The 27,698-nt window shown below is 36.3% G+C and overlaps 1 protein-coding gene across 2 annotated transcripts; it reads right to left on the reverse strand.

Moving 5' to 3' along the window:
• Positions 1 to 5,171: 5,171 nt before the first annotated feature.
• CFHR2 (complement factor H related 2) lies at positions 5,172 to 27,698 on the reverse strand. 2 transcript variants are annotated; one of them, XM_019426590.2, is made up of 5 exons: positions 27,510 to 27,692; positions 24,617 to 24,811; positions 22,938 to 23,114; positions 5,885 to 6,067; positions 5,172 to 5,427 (listed from the first exon to the last, which is right to left on the reverse strand). In XM_019426590.2, the coding sequence occupies exons 1-5, from the start codon at positions 27,679 to 27,681 to the stop codon at positions 5,219 to 5,221; spliced, it is 936 nt and encodes a 311-aa protein (XP_019282135.1). In that variant the 5' UTR covers positions 27,682 to 27,692; the 3' UTR covers positions 5,172 to 5,218. The 2 variants fall into 2 exon arrangements, with proteins under 2 accessions (XP_019282135.1, XP_053765183.1); XM_053909208.1 differs by lacking the exon at positions 22,938 to 23,114 and having other exon boundaries at positions 27,510 to 27,698.

Below are 27,698 nucleotides of genomic sequence, written 5' to 3' on the forward strand. Positions count from 1 at the left end.
GAAGATACACAGGCCAGCCTTCCTGATCCAGCCCCGGAAAGGCAGTTCAGATGACTCCAGTTCTGCCTTCAGTGAAAATATGCTCATTTGTGTAGGTTAGGGCTTGAAATTAGGCAGATGCCTTGTAACCCAAAGGTCCGCCTCCTGTGACCCACTGGCATTGCCGAGTACAGGGACAGCTGGCTAATCTTGACTTGAAAGCCTGTGCGTGCATACTTCATACCCATCAGAGGGCTTCCGACTATAGAGAGATCTCTAGGTCTGTGGAACTCTGCCTGGAATCCAACCACCTCAATGGCCTCAGAGTGGAAGGAGCTCACCCTTCGAAAAGTTTTGAGGTGGCAGCTTTAACGTGGTGACAGTCTGTCCCCACTGGCTGCATGATGGGATGTCAGCCATCTCCAGCAATTAAAACTCCTGGTGTCTCTTATTAGAGGAGACATCCCTCCCAGTCCTGCCCAGCAGTCCAGATTCCTCCAGCCCTGTCTCCAGGGAGAATATGCTTGTTTCTGTGAGTTAAGCCTAGGCATTAAATGCCAGGATACCCAAAGCCCCCTGCTGTGACCTGGCCCTACCCATTTCAGGTCCCTGGACACTGACCTTTGCAGCCTGCATGTGCGTGCGCAGTCCAAATGCTGTCAGCCAGTCCCAGTCCTTGTCTGTCAGGGCCTTGTGGAGCTCAAACAGGTCCCCAAACCCCTCCTAGCCTCCAGCGTAGAGAGAGCCTACTACCTGAAAATCTTTCTGAGGCTTTCAGCTTAAACTGATGATAGTCCCTATTTGGTCTAACTACTGATTAGGGCCTCAGGCTTCTCCATTAATGAATGTTCCCAGGTGTCTGTGCTGGAGGGAACTCCGGCCATCTGACCCAAGCTTGCCCAAGCAAGATTCCTCCAACCCTGCCTTCAGTGGGAAGGGAAGTGAAAACTGACATACACCAGGCCCCTCCAAGAGCACCTTGCTGCGACCTGGCCTTGCCCAACTCACCCTGTTCCAGGTCCCTTGTTACCCTGACCTGTGAAGCCTGTATCAGCACCCTATTAGCCACCCTTAGCTGTTGGGGCCCTCATGACTGTGGAGCTTAAGCTGGTCCCCAAATACCTGTAGCCTACAGGATAGAGAGAGCTCACCCACCCGCTAAAAATACTTGAGGCTCTATCTTAAACTGTCAGCCCCTTCTTGGTCTGGCTGCCTAATGGGATCCTGGGATTCCCCAGTAATTAAGGCTCCCAGGTGTGTCTTATGAGAGAGCCTCCGGCCATCCCAGCCAGCCTGCCCTGATAAAGCATTCCAGCTTTCTCTAGACCTGCCTTTAGGGAAAATACCAGCCTTTGAATAGGTTAAGCCCTGGAATTAGGCAGGTGCCAGGTACTTCCAGTGGTCTGCTCTTGTGACCTGGCTTCACAGGGTGACCCTTGCTCTGTACAAATCCCTGGCTACCCTGATCTGACCGGCACTTGCATACCAAGTACACACACTCCATTTGGAGCTGGGGCCCTCGAGACCGGTAGAGTTAGGGTCCCTGCTCAACAATCTAGCCTCAAGGGTGGGGAGAGCCAACCACCCTAAAATCGCTCTGAGACGTCCACTGAACTGGGCAACAATTAGCCCCCATGTAAGATCTAATGCCTGCTGAGGTCCTGGGCTTCTTGCCGCCCAGGGGAAAAAAGAGAGAGCGTGGGAAACCAAGAAACAGACTCTTCACTATAGAGAACAAACTGAGGGTTACCAGAGGGGAGGTGGTGGGGAGGATGGGTGAAATAGGTTGACAGGGGCCAAGGAGTGCACTTGTTGGGATGAGCACCACGTGTTGTATGGAAGTGTTGAATCGTTATATAGTACACCTGAAACTCATATCACGTTGCATGTGAACTGGAATTTAAATAAAAAATATTTTGAAACCCTTACAAAAAAAAAAAAACCATCTCTTGAAAAAGATTATTGCCTTTCCTAGTGTCTTTGCTCTTGTAACCAGCTTGGGTTGCTCATAAATATGGACTATGATCAATATTAAAAAGTAGCACAGGTGTTCCACAGTTAATTGTATAAATATAATCAACACTCACCAAAATCTTAGAAAATGACATCGTGAATCTATTAATACTAATACTGTGCTATGAACAAAATTAAGAGTGAGCCCTTTAGTAATTGATTACTTTTTAATGTATGTGATTCCAAAGAAAAAAGGCATTAAATAGCCAATCCTTTTACATGTGAAAGTAAGATTTTTCAAAGGAAATTGTTTTAGGAGATTGAATGCATTTTTTTAAATTTTTTTTTTTTTAACGTTTATTTATTTCTGAGACAGCTAGAGACAGAGCATGAACGGGGAGGGTCAGAGAGAGGGAGACACAGAATCTGAAACAGGCTCCAGGCTCTGAGCTGTCCGCACAGCTGGAAGCGGGGCTCGAACTCACGGACCGCGAGATCATGACCCGAGCCAAAGGCGGCCGCCCAACCGACTGAGCCACCCAGGCGCCCCGAATGCATTTTTTTTATATTATCACAGTTGTTTTAAATTCAGTTAATGTAAAATTAAATGTCCAAAGGAAATATTTAAAATATTATGATTTATATAAAGCTTTTGGTTTGGAATAATTTTAGATTTATGGAAAAGCCACAAAGATAATGAAGATAAAGTCTTTGTTAATTCGAAAGTAAATGAAGGAATTATGATTAGATTTACTACATAAACATCAAAAAACAACTTTTGTAAAATAAGCGTATTTGCAACAAATTTTTAGTTTCTCTGTGGTGGTTAGATGAGACTTAAATGTGTTAAGTGGGAAATATATGGCTGTCATTTACATAGGTTTTTATTTATTTTTATTTATTTATTTATTTTTTTCAATATATGAAATTTATTGTCAAATTGGTTTCCATACAACAGCCAGTGCTCATCCCAAAAGGTGCCCTCCTCAATACCCATCACCCACGCTCCCCTCCCTCCCACCCCCCATCAACCCTCAGTTTGCTCTCAGTTTTTAAGAGTCTCTTATGCTTTGGCTCTCTCCCACTCTAACCTCTTTTTTTTTTTTTTTCCTTCCCCTCCCCCATGGGTTTCTGTTAAGTTTCTCAGGATCCACATAAGAGTGAAACCATATGGTATCTGTCTTTCTCTGTATGCTACCCAAAGCTATCTACACATTCAATGCAATCCCAATCAAAATTGCACCAGCATTCTTCTCGAAACTAGAACAAGCAATCCTAAAATTCATATGGAACCACAAAAGGCCCCAAATAGCCAAAGTAATTTTGAAGAAGAAGACCAAAGCAGGAGGCATCACAATCCCAGACTTTAGCCTCTACTACAAAGCTGTAATCATCAAGACAGCATGGTATTGGCACAAAAACAGACACATAGACCAATGGAATAGAATAGAAACCCCAGAACTAGACCCACAAACGTACGGCCAACTAATCTTTGACAAAGCAGCAAAGAACATCCAATGGAAAAAAGACAGTCTCTTTAACAAATGGTCCTGGGAGAACTGGACAGCAACATGCAGAAGGTTGAAACTAGACCACTTTCTCACACCATTCACAAAAATAAACTCAAAATGGATAAAGGACCTGAACGTGAGACAGGAAACCATCAAAACCCTAGAGGAGAAAGCAGGAAAAGACCTCTCTGACCTCAGCCGTAGCAATCTCTTACTCGACACATCCCCAAAGGCAAGGGAATTAAAAGCAAAAATGAATTACTGGGACCTTATGAAGATACATAGGTTTTTAAAGTAGGTTATGATTACACAGTGATTCATGTGTTAATTCTTAAAAGTTAAGAATGCAACTAGATTTGATGCAATGCAAAGTTACAAGATATCACCTTAAAATGTTTTTATCTTAATTATGTATATCTTTATTTTTATCTTAAAGTTGTATTTTGGAGAAATTTAAAATGTTCAGTCAACTGATTTTAACTAAGTATTATTTGAAATGAACATAAAAATCATAGTTTAAATTTTTTTTAATTTGTTTTAATTTGTTTTAATTTTTGTTTAACATTTATTTATTTTTGAGAGACAGAGAGAGACAGAGCGTGAGCTGGGGAGGAGCAGAGAGAGAGAGGGAGACACAGAATCTGAAGCAGGCTCCAGGCTGTGAGCTGTCAGCACAGAGCCTGATGCCGAGCTCGAACTCACAGAGCAGACTGCGAGATCATGACCTAAGCCAAAGTTAGATGTTTAACCGACTGAGCCACCCAGGCAGCCCTAAAAATCATAGTTTAGACTCTTATTGTTGAATGTTTCCAAAGCCACCTATTACAGCAAAATCATGAAAATGTTTTTCGATCTGAAGATCATCACCGAAGAGGTCTTTATGGTTCTCAATGTGTATTGTCTTACTTTCTACATATCTTTATTTTAAAATAGCATATCTTATGGTTCAAAGGTAATATATGTTAAAGATAGAAAAATTGGAGAATAAATCTTCTAAATTGGAGAATTTAGAGATAATCTGAATTTAATTATAGTTATTATAAATATTGTTATGCTTCTTGCCAACCTTTGTTCTATAAACATTTATTCAGTGTTCAAAGCATAGTGTGTGTGTGTGTGTGTGTGTGTGTGTGCGCGTCTATACTTGTTATTGGACTTTTAAAATCTCTGTTAGTGTCATGTTATAATAGTTATGTACCTAATTAGATTCAAATTCCTCTTTATGATTTGTTTGAATTATTACATTTGCTAGAGAGACATCTTGTAGGAGACATGCATTTCATCATTTTTTGGCATATATATCCATTTATCGATAAGCAAAAGTAAATGATAACTACTTACATCTTATTACTAACATAGATATGACATAGGCTTCTATAGGTTTGTGAAGTAATATTATTTTGAAGATGGGTGCATTTTTCCCCATTGCCTCTGAAATGGAGAACCTCAGGCATTCTCAAGAGTTGTGGAGAAATCTTTGAGAAAGTTAGGAGAAAGATGGATAGAAGCAGGCACTGAAGTGATCTCATCTAATTTCTTGCCACAGATATTTCATGAATAGGACACAGCATTTTGGTTCACCAAATTATAATGTAGTGCTTTTAAGAAATGATTCACTTGACTCTCAGATTATAGCAACCACATATTATTTAACACAAATTCTGATTTATGAATAAAAATTGGTTAAGCAATAGTTGAAACAATAACTGAGAAGAATTGGATTCATAATGAAAAATTCAGAATAAATGTACATATTTTAATTTTAGGACTGCATTTTAGCCATTGTTTTTTACACAAGTGGGATATTCCAGTTTCCCTTCCTGACAGGTTATTCGAAATGTGTGATGTGGTGTCTTTTTATGATATCCACTTTTACATACAAATTCAATAATATCTCCTGTTTTAGAATAAAATTTTTTTTCATGTCTCCATCGTAACTGTATGTTATGTTTATCCATGACTTCTTCTGATATCACACATGCATCTGAAAGTATAAAAAAATGAACATAAAACATTAATTAGCATACAAATATTTTCCACAGAATCTCAGACTTTCAAGTAGAATATTCTACATTCGTCTAGGGCTTCATTCTCAAACCTTTCCAAGCCAACTCACTGAAAATCCATCATGTAGATTTAAATCATTTTAAACAATTCAGGATATAAAAATGAGGTGCTGTGTTTAATGTGTAATAATTAAATATTACAATCTAAGATACAAAATGTCAGTTATCACAGGAAGAGCTTTGATTAAAGATCTTTTGTTGCTGTTATTGCTTGAACAAGAATTTTTCCAACTTTATTTTCTCACATGTTAATATTTGGTAGTCGGTCATTCAATGGAACAGTTGCTTGTTAATCCATGAAAATTGTACAAATACAAATTCTACAAATACATCATATTCATTACCCAGGATCTATGAGGATGTTAAAATATTTACCCAAGCACTTTGGTGGTTCTGACCACTGTCCATGACTACATATTATATTCTTGTTTCCCTGAAGTTCATAGAAGGACTGGCATCGGTATTCAACTAATGATCCTGGAGCATACGTTGATAATGGGAATGAGGTAATGTCTCCATTGTCGATAGGTGGAGGAGGCCCACATTTTCTTTTAGGGTCTAAAAAAACGTTGTTTGATTTATTGAAAGACCAAAGGAAAACACAGGTTAAAATAAAGCAATAAAAATATAGCTCAGTACGTAATATCAACACTTGTAATTTCTGATGACATAAATGATTCATTAAAGAAATTTTAATCACTTAAAATGACAGTTCCACTTTTAAGCCCTTCCTTTCACCCCACATGAAAGCATGCATAAAACATTAACAAATATGTCTCCTTTGCATTATTTCAGTATTAAAAAATGCTTTTTTTAGAGAATGTATGCTAAAAAGCTAGGTAACTTAGATGAAGAAATGTCCTTTTTTTAAAATATATACAACATATTGTAATGTCTATTGGATCTCTAGTCATTTTTTATTGATTTTTTCCATTTTTATTACAAAATAAATATCTATCCCTTTGATAAAATTCAAAGAATTACAAATTTGTATAATGTGAAAGGGAACAACAGCTGGCTTCCTAGTCTGGACATGATGAGGGAAAAACATTTCTGTGTATTCCTTCTGCTAAGTATGACTAAAAATCCTGAACATATTGTAAAAACCAACATAAGACATTGCTTAGGCCTAGCAAGACAGAGACATTTCTTACAATACCTGAATTATTTCCAAGAAACACCACAGAAGAAACCTAAAACCACCCCTTTCTCCCTCTTGATCAGCGAAGGCCAAGTAAGGAGCCTAGACTTCTACCCACACTCCTAGGGAATAGGATACCCCTCCCCCTTCCCATGGTGTCAGTGGAGGCCAAGTGGGAAGCCTGAACTTGTACCCTGCATGATGGTAGAGAGGACCTAATAAATAAAATATTTCAATAAAATGCAGAATTTTGAAACATAATACCCCAAATGTCCAGAATACAATTGAAAATCATTCGTCAAAGCAAGGACCAGGAGAATCTCAAAAGAGAAAAGAAAATCAATAGAAAACCATACTGATATGATGCCGATATTGGAATTGACAATGGTTTTTAAAAATTCAATAAAGCAATAAAAATACAGAGGAATTACAGAACTAAAAATATAACAGAATTCTTTTTTAAACTCACTGGATGGGGGCGCCTGAGTGGCTCCATCAGTTGAGTGTCTGACTTTGGCTCATATCATGACCTCACGGTTCTCGTGAGCTCCAGTCTCACATCTGGCTCTGTGCTGACAGCTCAGAGCCTGGAGCCTGCTTTGGATCTTGTGTCTCCCTCTTTCTCTTCCCCTCCCCCACTCACATTCTGTCTATCTCTCTCTCTCTCCCTCTTTCTCTCTCTCTCTCTCTCAAAAATAAACAATAAACATTAAAATATTTTTTCAATCCAAGCTGTGGTCACCTCCTTTTTATTTTGTACTTCATTTATAGCATTTTTTAGCTCCTCCTGACTGTTTCTTAGTCCCTTGATCTCTGTAGCAATAGATTCTCTGCTGTCCTCTATACTTTTTTCAAGCCCAGTGATTAATTTTATGACTATTATTTTAAATTCATTTTCTGTTATATTGCTTAAATCGTTTTTGATCTGTTCATTAGCTGTCACTACTTCCTGGAGTTTCTGAGAAACTTAACAGAAGTCCATGGGGGAGGGGAGGAAAAAAAAAAGAGGTTAGAGTGGGAGAGAGCCAAAGCATAAGAGACTCTTAAAAACTGAGAACAAACTGAGAGTTGATGGGGGGTGGGAAGGAGGGGAGGGTGGGTGATGGATATTGAGGAGGGCACCTTTTGGGATGAGCACTGGGTGTTGTATGGAAACCAATTTGACAATAAATTTCATATTTAAAAAAAATAAAAAAAATCCAAACTCAAAAAAAATATTTTTTAAAATAAAATAAAAAGTAAAAAATAAACTCACTGGATGGGCTCAGTAATAGATTGCAGATGCAAGAAGGATAAATAAACTTGAATATACAGCAATACAAATTATTCATTTTGGAAGTAGACTGAAAAGAAGCAAACAAAAAAAATGGACAGAGCTTCAGGGACCTACGGGAAGATAGCAAAGAGTAGATACTGAGAAAAAGAAAGAGGAAGGGATTGGAGATGAGAAAATATTTCAAAAAATAATGGCTGAAAATTTCCCAAATGGTCATAAGACATAAACGTATATACCAAAAAAGTTGAGAAATCTCCAAATACGTTGAACCCAAAGAAATTTATGCCAAGATACATCATAATCAAACTGCTGAAAACTATTAAGAAAAGGGGGAAAAAATACCAAAAGCAGCTAGATAGAAATTATGCAAACCTTTGGGAGAGAAAGGACTCAAATATCAGCGGGGTACTCATCTGTGACCATGGACCCAGGAAGAACTGTCAACCCCAAATTCTATACCCAGTGATACTATTCTGTAGGATTTAAGGGAGAAATGAAGACATTCTGAGAAAGGAAAACAGAGAATTTGTCTTCAGCAGACTTGTCCTTGGAAGACTTTGAAATGAAGGGAAGAAGAATTAAGAATTAAGAATTCTTTGGAATTAAAACTTTGGAATGAAAGGAAAACAATGGAATTAGGAAAAAATAGGGGAAATATAACAGACTATCTTTCTCCTAATTAGTTGGTTAAACTATGTTTGGTGTTTGTACAAAATTACATCATTTGATATTATTTGATATTTGAGCAAAACTATATCACATGATGATGTATGCATTGGAAATACTTAAGAACTTTAATGTGGGGAGAGTAAGTGGACCTATATGGAAGCAAGGTTTCTACATTTCACTTGATGTGATAAGATGTCAATACCAGGCAGAATGATAAGCTATATATGTGCATCTTAATATCTACAGCAACACTCATAAAACTATACAAAGAGATATGCTCAAAAACAATATAGATATATCAAAATAAAATGAATTAAAATGTTCCAAAAAATCCACAGGGAAGGCAAGAAAACAGGAATTAGAGACACAGGAAACACACACAAAACAAACAAGAAAATGGCTTACATGGTGACCCATCGATCAATAATGACTTTAAGTATAAATGGTTTAAATACTTCAGTTAAAAGACTGAAAATGGTAAAGTGGACATATAAACAAGACCCAACTGTATAGCATCTAAAAGAAACTCACTTCAAACATGGTAACATAGGTGGGCTCAAAGTAAAAGACTGGAAAATATATGTGGCAGGTAAAGGTTGATTTGAAAAACTACAAGTGGCTAATATAATATCTCCTTAGTTGGCTCCCTTTATTTCCTGAACTCTAAATATTAGTGTGTCCTATGACCAAGTTCTCAGACTTCTTTTTAGGTATACAGTAATTCCCTGGATAAGCTCAGCTAGTAATCTATCTTGAAATATAATCCACATGTTGAAGAAGCCCAAATTTATATCACATTCTATGATCACACACCAGCTTCCTATTTCATGTCTCAAAGTGGAATTTCTTGGGCTGTCAAATGTACTTAAAGTATCTTTAACACACTTATTCCTCAGGAAATAACTCTCTTAATACTTATGATAGGAGAATTTTCCATGATTCCAACTGTTCTTTTAATCTGGACATTTTATAAAACAAATATACTATATTACTTAGTTCAGTCTGAAAAAAAACCTGGATATTAAGTACCATCATTTTATTTGTATTTTAAAGATATTCCATAAGAACTACTACACTACATATTTATAGCAACATATTTTATCTTTAATATGTTCTCTAAACTTTGGAGATGAAATAATAAATAATAAATATGGAATGATATAATCTTCTCTTTGAGTTTAGTAAAATAAATATTATAAATTATATAAACCTTAAATGAATTTATAAACCACAAGAAAATTATTTTAAAAAGATTATTTGACATCAGAGTTTGGTTTATAGTCATCCTGTTGTTGAATTGTAATTTTGGCCCTTAGTAAAATAGATAAAAGTAGTCAATTCCTTAAAGACTAAATCAAGAATTTATTTACTTTAATTAAGACTTGGACATATTTCATTTGAGGCAACATGTATGGACCTAAAGGGCATTACGCTATGTGAAATAAATCAGACTAAGAAAGACAATTACAATACTATTACACTCATAACCAGAATCTAAAAAAAAAAAAAAAAAAAAAAAAGATTAACAAACAAAAAGCAGAATCAGAACTATAAACAAAGAGGACAAACTGATGGTTGCCAGAGGGGAGAGGAGTGGGAGGTTGGGTAAAAAGGATAAAGGAGAGAGGGAAATACATACATGCCTCCAGTTATGGAATAAGTAAGTCACGGGAATAAAAGGCAAAGCATAAGGAATACAGTCAATGACACTGTGAAAATAATGTAATGTGACAGATGATAGCTATACTTGTGAACATAGCATAATGTATAATCTTGTTAAATCACTTAGTTGTACTCCTAAAACTAATGTAACATTGTGTGTCAAGTATACATACATACATATATATAAGGTAGACTTTCTGTAGAAACTGACAAGGTGATGTTAAAACTCAAAGAAAATGGAAAACAGCTAGAAAAGCAAAAACAGTTTTAAAAATTAATGTTAGTTTTCTACTGCTGCTACAAAAGAAACCCATATATTCAGAGGATTAAACAATACTAACTTATTGGGCACCGCTGGGGAGGCCATTATTCTGCCTTCCACAATTAAGAACAAATTGGAGGACTCACACCACAGTAATCAAGGGAGGGCATAAAGATATGAGGATAAATATAAATATTAGTGCGAAAGACTAAAAGTACAGAAATTGACACAAACACACTTCTCCTATATTCAGTGGACTTTTGACAAATATGACAAGATATTCAGTGAGTAAAATGATACCACTCCCAGCAAAGTGGGTAAAACAACTGAAAATCTGTATGAGAAAAAAAGAAAAAAAGATGAACCCTATTCCATACACAAAATACCTGGAAATCAATCACAGACATGAATGTAAAAGTACATATGTAAACTTTCTGGAAAAAAAAAAGTATGATAAATCTTTGCAACTTTGAAGTTGGAAAAAATGTCCTATGTAGATCACAAAATATAAAAATTAAAAAATTGATCAACTTGTATTTCATTGAAAGTTAAGGCATATGTTCCTGTAAATAAACTATTTTAAACTCAAAAGATAAGACATAAAATGTGAAAAAAATGTTTCCAAATTACATACTTGATTAAACTAGTCAGGAAGAAATTAAAAAATGCTATAACCAAGATGCTAAATTGACGGAATGTAATGAACACAAGGATGGAAGAAACAGAAACAAATAAGTGATATAGAAGATAAAACTGTAGAAAATAATGAAACTGAAAAGAGGGGAAGAAAAATATTAGATCATGAATGTAGACTTAGGGAACTCAGCAATTCCATAAAGCATAATAATATTCATATCATAAGAGTCCTGAAGGAAGAGAGGATAAAAGGGACAGAAAGTTAATTTGAGCAAATTATAGCTGAAAATTTCCCTATTCTGAGGAAGGAAAAAGAGATCCAAATCCAGGAGGCACAGAACTCCCATCAAAATCAACAAAAGCAGGATAACATCAAGACATATTGTAGTAAAATTTGCAAAATACAGAGATAAGGAAAGAAATCTGAAATCAGCAAGGGAAAAGAAATTCCTAACCTACAAGGAAGACAAATAAAGTCAACAGCAGATCTCTCCAAAGAAATTTGGCAGGCCACAAAGGAATGTCATGATATATTCAACATGCTGAATGGGAAAAATGCACAGCCAAGAACACTTTGTCCAGCAAAGCTGTTATTCAGAATAGAAAGAGAGATAAAGAGTTTCCCAGACAAACAAAAACTAAAGAAATTCATGACCACTAAACCAGCCCTGCAAGAAATATTAAAGGAGACTCTTTGAGTGGGAAAGAAAGACCACAAGCAACAAAAATAGAAAGGAACAGACAAAATCTCCGGAAACATCAACTTCATAGGTAACACAATGACACTCATATCTCATATGAATGACACATTCATATCTATCGATAATCACTCTGAAGGTAAATGCACTAAATGCTCCAACCAAAAGAAACAGGGTACCAGAATGGATAAAAAAACAAGACCCATCAATATGCTGCCTACAAGAGACTCATTTTAGACCTAAACATACCTGCAGATAGAACAATCTATCATGCTAATGGAAGAAAGCCAGAGAAGAAAGCCAGAGAAGCCTTACTTATATCAGACAAACTAGATTTTGAACCAAAGACTGTAACAAGAGATGAAGAAGGGCACTATATCATAACAAAGGGTCTATCCAAAAAGATGATCTAACAATTGTAATTGTTTATACCCTCAACTTGAAAGCACCCAAGTATATAAATCAATTCATCACAAACATAAAGAAACTTATTGATAATAATACAATAATAGTAGGGGACTTCAACACCCTACTAATAGACATGGACAGATCATTTAAGCAGAAAATCAATGAGGAAACAATGACTTTGAATGACACACTGGTCAAGATGGACTTAACAGATTTATTCAAAAAATTTCATCCTAAAGCAGCAGAATACACATTCTGCTCAAGTGTACATAGAACATTCTCCAGAATAGGTTACATATTGGGTCACAAATCAGCCCTCAACAAGTACAAAAAGATTGAGATCATTCTATACATATCTTCAGAACACAACACTATGAAACTTGAAATCAACCACAAGAAAAAAATTGGAAAGACCACAAATACATGGAGGTTAAAGAACATCCTACTAAACATGAATGGGTTAACCAGGAAATTAAAGAAGAAATTAAAAAATACATGAAGCAAATGAAAATGAAAGCATGATAGTCCAGAACCTTTGGGATACACCAAAAGTGGTCATCAGAAGGAAGCAAGAAGTAAGAAAAGTCTCAAATACACAACCTAACCTTACACCTAAAGGAGCTAGAAAAAGAACAGCAAATAAAGAGTAAAGGAGCAGAAAAAGGGAAATAATAAAGATTAGAGCAGAAATAAATGATCACAGAAACAAACAAAAAAACAGTAGAACGGATCAATGAAACTAGGAGCTCGTTCTTTGAAATAATTAGTAAAACTGATAAACCCATAGCCAGGCTTATCAAGAAGAAAAGAGAAAGGACCCAAATAAATAAAATCATGAATGAAGGAGGAGAGATGACAACCAACACCACATAAATATTAATAGTTATAAGAGAATAGTATGAAAACTTATGTTTCAACAAATTGAGCAATCCGGAAGAAATGGATAAATTGTTAGAAACATATAAATAACCAAAACTGAAACAGGAAGAAATACAAAATTTGAAAGACCCATAACCAGCAAAGAAATTGACTCAGTAATCAAAAATCTCCAAACAAACATAAAGTCCAGATGACTTCACAGGAGAATTCTACCAGACATTCAAAGAGTTAATACCTATTCTTCTCAAATTGTTCCAAAAAATAGAAATAGAAAGACAACTTCCAAACTCATTCTACAAGGCCAGCATTATCTTGATTCCAAAACCAGACAAAGACCCCACTAAAAAGGAGAATTACAGGCCAATATCCCTGATGAGCATGGATGCAAATATTCTCAACAAGATACCAGCAAATAGAATGCAACAGAACATTAAAATAATTATTCACCATGATCATGTGGGATTTATTCCTGGATTGCAGGGCTGGTTCAATATTCACAAATCAATCAGTGTGATATACCACATTAATAAAAGAAAGGATAATAACCATATGATCCTCTCAATGGATGCAGAAAAAGCATTTGACAAAATACAGCAAGATGGAGGAAAATACAGCATTCATTCTTGATAAAAACCCTCAACAAAACAGGGATAGAGGGAATGTACCTCAACATCATAAAGGCTGTATATGAAAGCTAATATCATCATCAATAGGGAAAAACTTAGAGCTTTTCCTCTAAGGTCAGGAACAAGACAGGGCTGTCTACTCTCACCATTGTCATTTAACATAGTACTGGGAGTCTTAGCTTCATCAATCAGACAACGAAAAGAAATAAAAGGCAACCAAATTAGCAAGGAACAAGTCAAACTTTTACTATTTGCAGGTGACATGATATTCTATATATAAAACCTGAAAGACTCCAACAAAAAATTTCTAGAACTGATACACAAACTCAGCAACATCCCAGGATACAAAATCAACATACAGAAATCTGTCGTATTTCTATACACCAATAATAAAGCAGCAGAAAGAGAAATCAAGGAATTGATCACATTTACAATTGCACCAAACACCATAAGGTACCTAGGAATAAACCTAACCAAAGAGGTAATAAAAGTTCTATACTCTGAAAACTATAGAACATTTATGAAAGAAATTGAAAAGGACACAAATAAATGGAAAAGCATTCCATGCTCATAGATTAGAAGAACAAACATTGTTAAAATGTCCAAACTACCCAAAGCAACTACACACTTAATGCAATCCCTATCAAAATACCAGAGGATTTTTCACAGAACTACAGCAAACAACCCTAAAATTTGTATGGAACCACAAAAGACCCTGAATAGCCAAAGCAATCTCGAAAAAAAAAAGAAAAGCTGGAGACATCACCTTTCTGGATTTCATGCTATAGTCATCAAGCTGTATCATCAAGACAGTGTGGTACTAGAACAAAAACAACACATAGATCAATGGAATAGAATAGAAAACCCAGAAATGGACCCACAATTCTATGGTCAAATAATCTTCAACAAAGCGAGAAGTAATATCTAATGGAAAAAAGATAGTCTTTTCAACACATGTTGTTGGGAAAACTGGACAGCAACATGCAGAAGAATGAAACTGGACCACTTTCTTACACTGCACACAAAAATAAATTCAAAATGGATGAAAGACCTAAATGGGAGACAGGAAATCATCAAAATTTTAGAGGAGAACACAGGCAGCAACCTCTTTAGCTTTCCATGTCTGGAAACTAAAGCAAAAATGAACTATTGGGACTTCAAGATAACGTTTCTATATAGCGAAGGAAATAATCAACAAAACTAAAAGACAACTGACGAAATGGGAGAAGATATTTGCAAATGACATATCAGATAAGGGTTAGTATCCAAAATCTATAAAGAACTTATCAAACTCAACACGCAAAAAAACAAATAATCCAGTTAAGAAATAGGCAGAAGACACGAATAGACATTTTTCCAAAGAAGACATCCAGATGGCCCACAGACACATGAAAAGATGCTCAACACCGCTCATCATCAGGGAAACACAAATCAAAACCACAATGAGATATCACTTCATATCTGTCAAAATGCCTAAAATTAACAACACAGGAAACAACAGATGTTGGCAGCAGATGTGAAGAAAGAGGAACCCTCTTACACTGTTGGTGGGAATACAAACAGTATGGAGGTTCCTCAAAACATTAAAAATAGAACTACCCTACAACCTAGCAATTGCACTATGAGTTATTTACCCAAAGGATACAAAATACTGATTCAAAGAGGCACACGTACCCCAATATTTATAGCAGCATTATCAACAATAGCTGAATTATGAAAAGAGCCCAAACATCCATCAACTGATGAATAAAGAGGAGGTTTTATATATATATATATATATATATATATATATATATACACACACACACACACACACACACAATGCAATATTACTCAGCAATCAAAAATAATGAAATCTTGCCATTTGCAAAGATATGGATAGAGCTAGACAGTATTATGCTATGTGAAATAAGTCAATCAGAGAAAAACAAATATCATATGATTTCATTCATATGTGGAATTTGAAAAACAATACAGATGAACATAGCAAGGAAAAAAAGAGAGAAGGAGGCAAACCATAAGAGACTCTTAACAATAGAGAACAAACTGAGGGTTGCTGGAAGGGAGACAGGTAGAAATTGGCCTAAATGAGTGATGGGTACGAAAGAGGGCATTTGTGATGAGCACTGGGTGTTATATGTAGTTGATGAATCACTAAATTCTACTCCTGAAACCAATATTACACTATATGTTAACTAACTAGAATTTAAATAAAGACTTCAAAAAAAAATGGCCAGTCTGGATTTCATCACAGGCTAAAAATATGTTCCTGAAAATAAACTGTTAGAAACACAAAAGATAAGCCACAGAATGCGAGAAGATATTTGCAAATTACATATCTGATAAAGGAATTATATCCCAACTATTTAAAGAACTATTACAAGTGAATTATAGGACAAACTATCCAATTAAAATTGGGAGGAAATTCAACATTTCACAAAAGAACATATACCAATGGTCAGCAGGAGTGCCTGGATGGCTTAGTCGGTTAGGTGTCCAACTCTTGGTTTTGGCTCAGGTCATAATCTCACAGTTTGTGGGTTCAAGCCTGGCATCGGGCTCTATGCTGACAGCTCAGAGCCTGGAGCCTGCTTCAGATTCTGTGTCTCCCTCTCTCTCTGCCCCTCTGCCTCTCTCTCTCTCTCTCTCTCTCTCTCTCTCTCTCTCTCAAAAACAAAATAAATAAATACATAAATAAACATTTAAAAATTTTTTTAAAAAAATAGGTCAACCATAATTGCCAAAACCTAAAGTGTTTTGTGGAAACATTCCAAAATTGTCTCTAGCTTGATTGGGATTGTGGCTATATACATGTAAACATTTGTCAAATCATTAGCCTGCACACACATATGTGTCAGTCATATTGTATATAATTCATACCTGAAGAAAGATGATTTTTAAAATGAGCATGTGGAAACTAAACATATAGTTGTCAAAAAAATGTTTAAGTGATGTAATGACTAGAAGAAAAAAGCCAAAGCAATCTGTCTAAATAAAAAGTGAACATATATGGAATTATGAGAAAAATCAAGCCAAATAACAAGAAGCTCCAGACAGAACAGAAAGAAACTAAGACATAAAAACAAAAATAGCATAAGGAATGAGTGATATCGTCAAGATGGACGAAAAGAAATTCCTCATAAATCCCTCCTCCCAGTAATTACAATATGGCATCTATCTACAGGCAAAGTGTCTTTTTTGGGAGATATGGGATCCAGGTAGGAGACTGTGAAACCCTGGTGCAGTCTAAGAACAAGGAGAGCTGTTTGAAAAGATAGCCTTCACCCAGGCAGCCAACTTACCAACCATCACCCCAGCTGGAATTGCAGAAACAGCTCCATAACCCTGAGAACTGGGCTACAGACCCATTTGACTTTGACCCTGTAACCAGCACCACCTGCCAAGGGACTTGGGAGGAGTCTCACCCACTCATGTGTAGAGTAATAGGTACACAGACTTTGGCCCTGGCTCTGGACCCTGAAGCAGCCTGAAGCAGCCAGCTCCTCTCAGTCAGTCTAGGACCCCCTAGAGAATGCCAATTTCAACAATTACCCCTAGATAAGAGAGCCTTTGTAGAAGTCCAGGAGTCAGGCAGAGAAGTTCCAGCACATCGTTGCAGCAAAAGATCCAAGATTGGTTGTTTTGAAGTGGGTCAGTTTGGCTTTGCCATGATAAAGGAGTAAGTGTAAAGGGAGAGCCTCAGAACTTTATGCATTCAAATATAATTTCCCTGCTCTCATCACATAATAGTAAACAATAACCCTGCCACAATTCAATTCAGTATCCCCAGCCTGTGTACATAATCCACTTCTATGCCTGTTAGTTCAATGACATGAGACGCCCGAGATAACAGATTTACCATCAACTTCCAGTAAAAGGAAATATTGATTTGTCCCTGGTGAAGGCATTGTATCTTATGACCTACCTTCTAAACCAGCAGAGTACAAACTTGCAAGCCCAGAGAAAGAATGTTAGTGATTAAACATCTTAACGGATGCAGATAAGGTGATAATCGAATACAATACAACAAATATTTGGTCAAAAAAGAAAATATAATAAACGAAATTCTTATAAACACAAATAGAAGAAAATTTCTTTAAGCAAACAAAAAAGAGCTGTGAGATATTATGCTACCAATATGCACAATTCCAATTTATTTGCCACATGTTAATAGTTGTGATATGATTTATAACAAATATATAGTCTTTGACCCCACATCTGGCATAGAGCTCCTAATGTTAAGCCAATTCCTAAATGATTGGAATTTCCTAAGTGATGAGTGTGATAAAGGTATCTTTAGTTATGTAAATGAGGTGTCTTTTGTAAATACCAAGGATGGGGGCTGGTTGCCCAAGGAGTCAGCCCTGACTTTAGAGAGTTGGAACTAGCAGTCCTATCATCCTGACCCCCAGGGAGGGGAAAGGGGCTGCAGGTTGAATCAATTGCCAATAGCCAATGATTTAATCAACCCTGCCTATGTAATGAAGCCTCCATAATAATCCCAATGGACAGGGTTTTGAGAGCTTCTGGGATGGAGAGCACATGGAGGTGCCAGGAGGGTGGTGAACTCAGAGAGGGCGTGGGAGCTCCACACCCCTTACCACATATCTCGCCCTGTGCATCTCTCATCTGGCTATTCCTGTAATAGCTTTTTGTAATAAACTAGTAACCTGGTAAACAAAATGGGTTTTGTTCTGTTGTTTTTTTTTTTAATTCTGTGAGCTGTTCTAGTAAATTAATTGAATCAGAGAAGGTCATAGGAACCTCTGATTTATAGCTATTTGGTTAGAAGTGAGAGACTAAGAGAAAAATTACCAGGTGTACTCACAACTGCAAAGAAAAGACCTCCCCCCCACCCCCCCACCCCCATTCCCGGAACCAGCCAGGGAGTGACCTGTTGTGGTCTGACCTAAAGGCGGGAACCAATCAAGTTCTGCTGAGTGGTTTGAAAAAAAGGCGGGAACCAATCAAGTTCTGCTGAATGTTCAAATTTAAATGTCAACCAATAACAGCTCTGTAACCTCAAAAAATCCCTAACTTGTTTGTGCCTGTCTATAAAAGAAGCTGTAAGATCCTCGCTCGGGGCCTCTTAGCGTCACCGGCAACGAGTGCACGGAGGACCGGGTTCAAACCTGCAATAAACGACTCTTGCCGCTTGGCTTTGACTCTGGACTCTGGTGGTTTGTTTTCGGGGGGTCTCTCGAATCGGGGCATATCAGAAGCACAGCAGACACACTGAACTAGCAATTGGCTTGTGAAGGGAATGGGGGCAGTCTTGTAGGACTGAGCCCTTAATCTGTGGGATTTTATGCTATCTCCAGGTAGGTAGTGTCAGAATTGAGTTGAATAGTAGGACACCTTCCTGGTGTCAGATAATTGCTTGGTGGTGTGGAAAAAAACATACACATCATAATAGGAAAGATTATCATACCAGTTGAATAGCAAATTTGAGTTAGGATTACAATAAGACTTATCTTCAGTGGACGTAAGGTAAAAGCATATATGATAACTGAAAATACCAGCTTTACAATTTGCTTTTGCACAGTTAAAATAAAGCTAGTTTTCTCGTCTCCCTTTGTTTCCTTTCTATATACCATCCACTCCTGACTGATGAGGGAGCATAATGCAAGCTGAGGGCAAAGTACAAGCTACCACCACCACTGCCACCCCCACCCCACCCCCACCCCACCCCCAGCCAAGTAGAATATGAGTGATATTCCTCGGACACTCCTGGCTACCCGAGAACAAAGGAAAGGGGGTTAAGTGCTTGCCGTGTGACGTGGGAAACTAAGGCAAATGAAAAATTAAATTCCTTTACTGCCTACAGCCTATTCACAAGTCCTTGAAACAGGCAGAGTGACCTCGCTCTGGGAGCCCAGCTGCCTTGACGATGACACTTTGCTAGGGGCAAAAGGGAATCTTGGCTTAACATTATCCTGACCCCCCAGGAACCTATAAGTCTACTTTAAAATATAAAAATTCCTTTGGAAACTTCCTTTATCTCAACTCCCCCAAGGTATATTCTGGCAACCATACTCCAAGCTTATGGCCTCCTGATATACATCTGAAGGGTCTCATGACTGAGGTTTTACTAAAAGGTAATAAAAAGCATTTTCCTGACAACACCTAGCCCCTCAAGGTCTTGGAAACCTTGCTTCCAAAATAACTTAGAGACTTACTCTATCCCTAACCCCCTCCCAACCTGACGGTATATAATCAATTACCCATCACAACCCCAGTGCAGCTCTTTCTGCCCAAGGGTCCTGTCCTGGTGCTTTCATAAAATCACCTTTTTGCACCAAAGATGTCTTCAAGAATTCTTTCTTGGCCGTCAGCTCCAAACCCTAGCATCACGCCAAAACCCCATCACTGACAACTGACCTTGTCAGAGTACTCAAACTGTGCCACCTTTGAAAAGTATTATCATAAACCATACTTTGATTTGCTTCTTTTAATATATTGCTATATTATGTGAAATTACTAGGGATTATATACAAAATATCCTATATATCTAAGAAGCAGCACAATATGTAATATCAACACTTGTGTGATTCTGAGGAAGGAAAGAATTCATTGGTGAAATTTTAATCGTATCCTTCGAGACTGAAGGAGAAATGAAGACATTCTCCAATAAACAAAAGCTAAGGGAATTTGTTACAAGTAGACATGACCTCCAAGAAATGCTGAGGGCTGAAGTATAAGGACATCGGACAGTAACCTGAAGCTAAATGAAGACATAGAGGACAATGGTAAAGGTCACTATTGGGCAACTATAGGTAATAAAAATAAACATAAAAGCCATTTTTATTATATTTATGCTTTTAAATTCTTTTTCTTGGGGCACCTAGCTGGCTCAGTTGGCTGAGTGTCCAAGTCTTGATTTTTGCCTCCGGTCATGATCTCACAGTTGTGGGATCAAGCCCCACATCAGGCTCTGTGCTGAGCCTAGAGTCACCATGCTATCCATTAGATCTCCAGAACCGATTCATCTCCTAACTGGAAGTTTGTACACCTTGACCAACATCTCCCCATTTCCCTCAACCCCCCGTCCCTGGCAGCCACCATTCTTTCTGTCTCTATGAGTTTGGCTTTTTTAGATTCTACCTATGCACGAGATCATAGAGTATTTGTGTTTCTCTATTTAACTTAGTTCACATAGCACAATGCCCTCAAGGTCCATGCATATTGTTGCAAATGGCAGGATTTCCTTCTTTTTTGTGGATGAATAATGCTCCATTATATGTCACATTTTCTTTATTCATTCATCCATGAGTGGAAATTTACATAACTCCTACCTCTTGAAAATTATATATACTGTTGGTATGAACGTGGGGGTGCAGACATCTCTTCAAGATCATAACTTCATTTCCTTCGGATATATACCCAGTAGTGGAATTACTGGATCATATGGTATTTCTACATTTAATTTTTTGAGGAAACTCCATACTCTTTTCCATAGCAGCTATACTAATTTACATTCCCAACAGTACATAAGTTTCCCTTTCTCCACATCTTCGCCAACATTTGTTATCTCTTGTGTTTTTGATAATTATCATTCCACCAAGAATGAGATTTCATTGTGGTTTTATTTGAAGAATTTTTCTGTGTGTGAACAAATTGTCAGACCCACCTTGTATACATATTGTTTATTTCCATAAAAAGATATATATTTTTTTCTCCCCTGGAGTTTAAGATTCTTCTCATCTTTTTTGTTTTCCATTTATTTAAAAGTATAGTTGACATATTATAATAGTCAGCCTGTATCAGACAGTCCAATTCTCTCTTTTTCTACATTGCAAATAACATAAACTAAAGCCCCAGAAAAATACTTCTTTTCTCCATTTTATCGTACCCCAGAACATGCCACATCTAGATTCTCCTAACTGGCCCTCCTCCTTTCTCTTCTTAATCACTCCAGATTCATTTTCAAATTAGCAATCATAATGATCTTGTTTTAAACTCATTTTGTGTCATTTGCCTGCTTAAAATCTCCCAGAGGCTTCTAATTGCACACAGACTAAAATCTGCATTATATATTATAGCCTATAACTTCTAAATTAATTAATCCAATACTTTGCCTCATCATGGGCCAGCCACATTGGCCTCCTTGCTTTGCTTCAATGAGTCCAAATCTTTTGATGCCTTAATGCTATTTAACCTCTCCAGATTCCATCCTGAAGGTTGGAAAAGATTCGAAAACTATCATACGTAAAATGTGCCCTTCCTCAAGTCACTATTAATATTATATTTTATAATGTACATGACTTTTAATCTTTAACTTTCTATTTTTTTCTTTTTAAAATTATTATTATTATTACTCTTGGCTTTCCACTTGACATAATAGTCTATGAATAAAGAGATACTGACTCTTGTAGAGTATTGATCTCCAACAGTTTTGGTAGTGCTTGGCATATAAATGTTCACAATAAATATTGATTAGATAAATTAATGATGAATGGGAAAATAAGTAAGGCTATAATAGACACTGTTCCCTTAGAGTCTTTGACAATGCTTTAGGAATCTTATTATTTCTGAGACCCTTATTCACATTGAGCAACTGTTTTGTTTCCATTAAAAGTATGAGAAACTCCAACTCAACTTCAGCTCCAATATATTCCTATTTTTGACATGTTTTTTTATGAAGGAGATTTCTATGTTGTACCCTGGAAACCTAAATTTCAGAAGTACAAAGTTCTAACAATGTGGAAAGTATCAGTACATTGGTGCTTCTCTTTAAATGATGTAAATTTAGCATTTGCCAAAAAAGATAAATGCCAACTAGCATTTAACAGTAAGATTTCCTAGCAATAAGATTTTGCAAATGTGGAATTCTAACTATTACACCTTGCAAAATCGATTATTCTCATGTTATGTCAACTGATTTTGCATAATTTCATTATAAACATTAAATTTGTGTCACTAAAACATTAAAGTATCTTTCGAAAATTTTCATTATGCTCTTGACCCGTGTTACCTAATATTGCCTACATTGAATTCATGTAAAGACAAAATGATTTTCTAGGATTATCCAGAGACTTTCATATCTACTCAGACACAACAGAAACCCTAAAACTAAAAAGGCAAAAATAGCAACAACAGCAACACTGCATATGTTTCATGATGTTACTTCTTTCTAAAATAAAAAAGAATACAAGATCCCAGAAGACCTACCTGTCGAACTGCATTTAGGAGGGATGGACCAGCCACTCTCTGTACATGTGATGTTGTTCTGATTATTTAAAAGGCGATAACCTGTATCACAGACAATTTCTGCAGTGTCACCTTCCTGGTGTGTTTGTCCTGAAGAGGCAGAATGACCATTTTCCACCCAAGGGAAAAAGCACTGTCCTAAAGACACAAAAGATAACTAATATAAATCTTGCAATGAAGGAATATTATATTTTGCAAGCTTCAAAAGAGAAACCACACACAAAAATTCGTTTCTTAAAAATGAGTTCACGCAAGTTAAAAATATTAATATGTAACGTCATCAATCATCATGTGTATATATAAAACACTCTACACTTGTAAAATTCCTTTAGATATCAGAAAAGTTAGTTTTGGTTTCTCATTTGGTTGTCTAAATTGCTTCCTGAAGGAGGAGATGACTTTTATCTCCTGTGCCTTTTTTGCTTTTCTCTTTGATGACTCTGTCTTCTTCATGACTCTGCTTTTCTCTGTACTCATTGAGAGAGGAAGGCAGATGTAATTTTAAAAAACAAAGATGTGAGGGGTGCCTGGGTGGCTCAGTCCAACTTCAGTTCAGGTCATGATCTTGTGGTTTGTTAATAGGCCCTGTGTGGGGCTCTGTGTGGACAGCTCAGAGCCTGGAGCCTGCCTCAGATTCTGTGTCTCCCTCTGTCTCTGTGCCTCTCCCGCTTACATCCTGTCTCTGTCTCTCTCTCAAAAATAAGTAAATGTTAAATAATTTTTTTAAAAAGATGTGATTAACAAAAAGCACAGAATTAAGGGTAATAGTAAACAAAATTCTTCTTGGATATTCAAAGAAACAGCACATTTTGAATCTGATATTACACATAAAAAGAAACTCTCTTGAGAAAACCTACAGTCATACAATTACCAATGAGTGTGTTTAAATACTAGCAGTTAACAGTATTGACCACCAGTATATAAAATGAAAAGATTTATAAATGGCTTTTATGATGTTTAAGTATGTTCCTTCTATCCCGACTTTCTCGAGGGTTTTTATTAAGAAAGGATGCTGAATTTTGTCAAATGCTTTTTCTGCATCGATTGACAAGATCATATGGTTCTTATCTTTTCTTTTATTAATGTGATGTATCACATTGATTGATTTGCGAATGTTGAACCAGCCCTGAGAAACTTAACAGAAGACCATGGGGGAGAGCAAGGAAAAAAAAACAGGTTAGAGAGGGAGGGAGCCAAAACATAAGAGTCTTAAAAACAGAACAAACTGAGGGTTGATGGGGGGTGGGAGGGAGGGGAGGGTGGGTGATGGGTATTGAGGAGGGCACCTGTTGGGATGAGCACCGGGTGTTGTATGGAAACCAATTTGACAATAAATTTCATATTTAAAAAAAATTAAATTAAATTAAATTAAATTAAATTAAATTAAATTAAATTAAAATGAAATGAAAAGGTTTAGACAAAAGTTTGTATCTTGTTTTTTTTCTGATTTGATTTCCACAAACAGTTTCTTATAAAAGGAGGAAAGACTACCTTGTCTTTGCTGATTGGTTCCTCCAGCCCCTGATTCTGTGATTGTCTAATTGTTCTGTGATTCTGTGATCTACCCCCTGGCATCCACTTCTCCACTCACTGAACACACTAAATAATTCATCCAGATAATAACCAGGGTATTTACTCACTGATACACTTTGGTGTTGGTGACCATCCTTCCTCTGTGCAGGTTATTTTAGTCCAGAGTGATTGTGAAGGAGACGCAAAGCTGTGATCACACGAGTAGTAGAAATACTTTCCCAGAGCAACTGGGAAGTTGTGTTTATATCTGTCTTCATCATATATGTTTCCATGTTTTATTTCTGGAAAACCACAAATTCTTCCTTAAGAAAAAAAAAATAGTATCATATATGAATGAGTAATTCTATTTTAATAATCCCATTGATGACTTTATGATTCTATTTAAGTTAATCGTTCCACTTGTATTTGTGATTCAAGAGCTGGGGCAGTCTATAACTAAGAATACAAAGGTATTTGAGGTGTTTGTGTTGTTTGAGTTCTTCAGAAGTATTTCCAAGATTAAGATCACACGAAAAAGTAAACACTGAGAAAAAGAATAAAAGTAGGTCTATCCACTAAGCTTCCCAGGTCTAAGAACTTTGCTTCTGGTGGGATGCTCAAACTCTTTGCAGTTCTCCACTCATTTCCGGTGTCTCTTCTTCCTGCGTCTCATGCATACCTCCCCTCAGAAACCTTAGCCATTTCCACCCCCCTTCTCCTACTCTAGGCAACACATTATACATAGGATATATAAACATGTATGCATATAAAACTATAATTATAAACTGGGTGTCCTAAATAACAGAAATTCATTTTCTTGTAATTCTAGAAGCTAGAAGTCCGAGATCTGGTATCAGCAGGAATGGTTTCTTCTGTGGCATCTCTCCCTGGTTTGTAGATGGTCTCCTTTCCCTGTGTCTTCACATCTTCTTCTCTTTGTGTCCTAATTTCCTAATTTGCTCCTGTTATATGAACACCAGTTTTATTGGGTGAGGGCCCACCCTAATGACCTTGATTTAACTTAACTTCCCCTTTAAAGACCCTGTCTCTGTATACTGTCACTCTTAAGTCCTGGGAGTTAGGATTTCAGCATCGGAATCGCAGAAACACAACGCTACCCATGCCACTAAACACACAAAGATGTATTCTATCTATGAAACAGTCTGCTTCCACTAAACAGGTTCATGTCTCCTTTGAGAAACATTGGTACAACCCAAATTTACAGGGCATACGTCTTAAAGGTACTTTCAGAAAAGAGTTACTGAGTGAGGATAGTTTTAAACTAGACAGGACCCTTTGTTGTATTGTTCTTATTTCTGTTGCTAGGAAAGGAAGTTGCCTGAATATAGTCTTAAATAGCATCTAAAACTCAGTGTGGGGCAAATTACAAAAATAAATTCTAGTAAATTCAGGAGTAAAGCATAGTGATTTATGTCCTACTAACAAATGCTGTAATGAAGTACCCTAAAGCACATTAGAGATTTCATTTCAATAATCTGGAAATAAGAGGCTTTGCTTTTAAAAGAAATCAGAGACTTTAAAAAGATATCATAATGAAAAATTTATAAAGATGTTAAGGAAGGAGAAAAATGTAGTTATACAAATAAAAATCTTAAAGATTTTATACATGCAAGAGAAAGCTATTAGAACTAATACACAAAAAGAAATTGCTCTCTAAAGACAAGCTTAAAAAGCTACCAATTATATTTGTTATGTCATAAGATATAATTTTTAATACATAAGGATTGCATTCAGAGATATAAACTAGAAAATATATTACTCCAAAGGTGAAAACAAATCAGTGCTACAGTTAATGCTCTGAAAATTTTTATTTATTTACTCAATACTTACCAGTGGACTCAGAAATGTAAATTAAAATTTATTGTCTTAATGCTAATTTTGTTGAAATATTAAATTGATTATAATTGCTTACCACAGCTTTATTAAGGTATAATTGAAATATGGTAAACTGCATATATTTGAAATGTCTGATTTAATAAGTTCTTTCGCATGAGTGAATTGGGATAGCGGTTTTCTCCAAATAAAACATCAATTACTTTATTTTACTAAACTACTAGCTTAGGACAAATACTTATTCTGTTCTGTAAAGACAGATATTTTTAGGTTTTAAGTAGTTTTTAAAAATTAAATATCCACATATTGTGAATAATAGCACAGGCTTTCCTACTTGTTCAAATCCAAAATATTTTAGAATGACTTTATCCCAACCAAAAAGTGTCATTTTGTATTGAGAGAAATTACTATTAAGTGTTGATTGTTACTGATTAATTCATATTTTAAGTGAACCTCAATAGTTGAAAAATATGACAAATATTTTACTTCCCCTAAATTTAAGCAGTTTTGACATATGAATTCATAAAACTATCATCATATACAAGATTATGAAGATATCCATTGCTCCCAAAGGTTTTCTTGCATTAAAACGAGAAACCTTGGGCCGTCTGTGTGGCTCAGTCAGTTAAGTGTCTGACTCTTGATTTTAGCTCAGATCATGATCTCATGGTTTGTGAGTTCAAGCCCTGCATAGGGCTCTGCACTGACAGTGTGGAGGTTGCTTGGGATTGTCTATCTCCCTCTCTCTCTGCCCCTCTCCTGCTTGTGGCCCTTCTCAAAATAAATAAACTAAAATAAATAAATAAATAAATAAATAAATAAATAAATAAATAAAATAAAAAAAGAAACCTCCATCTATTTATTTTGAAGTCAGCACCTCACTTTTCTTGTGACATATTGCCTAAAGTTGTGTGAGCATACTCACATATCTCCACATTGAGAGTCCTTTTTCTGACAAACTCAGGAAAAAGAAAACAGAATTTATTTTATTTTCCCCTTAGATAAACATGAGGTAATTTTCCTATAAAGTTATATCCCATTATGGTGTCACAATACAGACTATTTTAACTAGTAAATTCATTAAAAAATACAGACACATGAGACTAGATACGATATGAAGTCACATTTAAGAAGGAAATCGAGTGTTCAGATGTCTTTTCAACTTACCTTGTCCATGAGCACAGGAAACCCACAAGGTGAGAATGATACTGATTAGTAACAACATGTTAGTTATTCCCAATGGTGTATCAATACAAATATTCCAGTTGTGCTCTTTGGGTTTTAAATCTGTTCTGTTAGCAGTTACCAAGTGTGACCCTGAATTTAAGCGCACTACCATGAAGCTCGTCAATTGAG

This window comes from Panthera pardus, unplaced genomic scaffold (assembly GCF_024362965.1).
Source record: "Panthera pardus isolate Hobbes unplaced genomic scaffold, ASM2436296v1 HiC_scaffold_21, whole genome shotgun sequence".
NCBI classification, from domain to species: Eukaryota; Metazoa; Chordata; class Mammalia; order Carnivora; family Felidae; genus Panthera; species Panthera pardus.

Excerpts from the sequence above, each read along its gene's own strand:
- CFHR2 (XM_019426590.2), bottom strand. The coding sequence starts at position 27,681 with ATGGTAGTGCGCTTAAATTCAGGGTCACACTTGGTAACTGCTAACAGA. Across the intron at positions 24,812-27,509 it reads TTCCTGTGCTCATGGACAAG|GAAGAATTTGTGGTTTTCCA; the intron begins GTAAGTTGAAAA and ends TTTTTTCTTAAG. Across the intron at positions 5,428-5,884 it reads AGAACCACCAAAGTGCTTGG|ATGCATGTGTGATATCAGAA; the intron begins GTAAATATTTTA and ends TTATACTTTCAG.